At 44.6% G+C, this 1374-nt stretch overlaps 1 protein-coding gene across 1 annotated transcript; it reads left to right on the top strand.

The window, feature by feature from the left end:
* The first annotated feature begins 393 nt into the window (after positions 1 to 393).
* Positions 394 to 1047, top strand: LOC108906973 (putative uncharacterized protein FLJ37770). Its single transcript, XM_018710425.1, has one exon. The coding sequence runs from the start codon at positions 394 to 396 to the stop codon at positions 1045 to 1047; it is 654 nt and encodes a 217-aa protein (XP_018565941.1).
* Positions 1048 to 1374: the final 327 nt, after the last annotated feature.

Below are 1374 nucleotides of genomic sequence, written 5' to 3'. Positions count from 1 at the left end.
TTAGAAAAAAAAACAAGTTTATTCACGTCAAATTCTTTCAAAATCTACACATACCACACTTACAATTTTTAAAAGTATTTTTTATATTAACTAACAACAGATGTCTGCTCATAAAACTCTAATACTTAGTTAAAGTGTTCTAAACCACATAATAATGTATTTTAACACGTACTGTTGTTAATATGAAAGTCCTAAGTGATGATAATACGAGGTTTGTCCGGAAAATACGTATAAATTCAGGGCGACGTGTCAAGGCGTTGTGGAGGGGTGGCCCGGTGGTCCCCCCTCGTTATGCAATCCCCTCAACGCTCAGTTCGAGCCAGAGCGTTCTGCGAGTAAGTAGGAGTTTACGTCTGCTTGTTGAAAGTAACCCTTATTTTACCTGCCGTCGGCATGGAGCTCTCTCTGATTGAGGAACAGCGCATCAACATCAAGTTTCTTGCAAAGTTAGGCAAGAATGGCCGTGAGATTTTTGAGTGTTTGAAACAAGCTTACGGAGACAATTCTCTGAAGGAACCTACCGTCAACAAGTGGTTAAAAAGGTTCCGAGAAGGCCGAGAAGACCCGAAAGATGACATTCGCTCAGGACGCCCCTCCACATCGAGTTCTGACGGAAATGTTGAACGAATTCGGGTTTGTGTTCTTAAAGACCGTGGATTGACAATTAGAATGATAGCTGAGGATCTGTCAATCCCCAAAACAACCGTCCACGAAATTGTGACTGAAAAACTTAAAATGAAAAAATTGTGTGCGAAAATCGTTCAGAAGCTCTTGACTCCAGAACAGAAAGCAAGGAGGGTTGCTTGGTGTGAGGATTGGTTGGAAGCAGAGGAAATGCAGGACTTTCTCAACGGGGTCATCACTGGAGACGAGTCTTGGTTCTACGAATTTGATGTGGAGCTGAAATCTCAAAGCAAGGAGTGGAAGCAAGCAGGGCAACCAAGAACAAAAAAGTCGCGAAAATCAAGGTCCAATGTGAAAACAATGTTGATTGTTTTCTTTGATTCTAGGGGCATTGTTCATCAGGAATTTGTCCCTCCTGGCTAGACAGTGACCGGAAATTTCTACGTTGAAGTTTTGAGACGTCTCGGAGCTCATGTGGCCCGAGTTCGACCGGATTTGGCACAAGGGGGCAGGTGGATCCTTCATCACGACAACGCGCCTGCTCACACGTCTCGTTGTGCGTGACTTTTTGGCCCGAAGCTCAATCACCGTGACAGAACATCCACCTTATTCACCCGATTTAGCCCCTTGCGACTTCTTCTTGTTCCCAAAATGCAAAATGGTGCTTCGGGGGCGGCACTTGGGGAATGTGGAAGCCATCAAGGCAGCAACGACACGGCAACTGAAGAGCCTCACAACTGAAGACTTTCA

Source organism: Anoplophora glabripennis, unplaced genomic scaffold (genome assembly GCF_000390285.2).
Source record: "Anoplophora glabripennis isolate ALB-LARVAE unplaced genomic scaffold, Agla_2.0 scaffold230, whole genome shotgun sequence".
Classification (NCBI taxonomy): domain Eukaryota; kingdom Metazoa; phylum Arthropoda; class Insecta; order Coleoptera; family Cerambycidae; genus Anoplophora; species Anoplophora glabripennis.
Note: the sequence above shows the minus strand (reverse complement) of the source record. Positions and strands in the feature narration are given on the sequence as shown.

What these genes read in the sequence shown, in the direction of transcription:
- LOC108906973 (XM_018710425.1), top strand. Translation starts at nt 394, where the DNA reads ATGGAGCTCTCTCTGATTGAGGAACAGCGCATCAACATCAAGTTTCTT.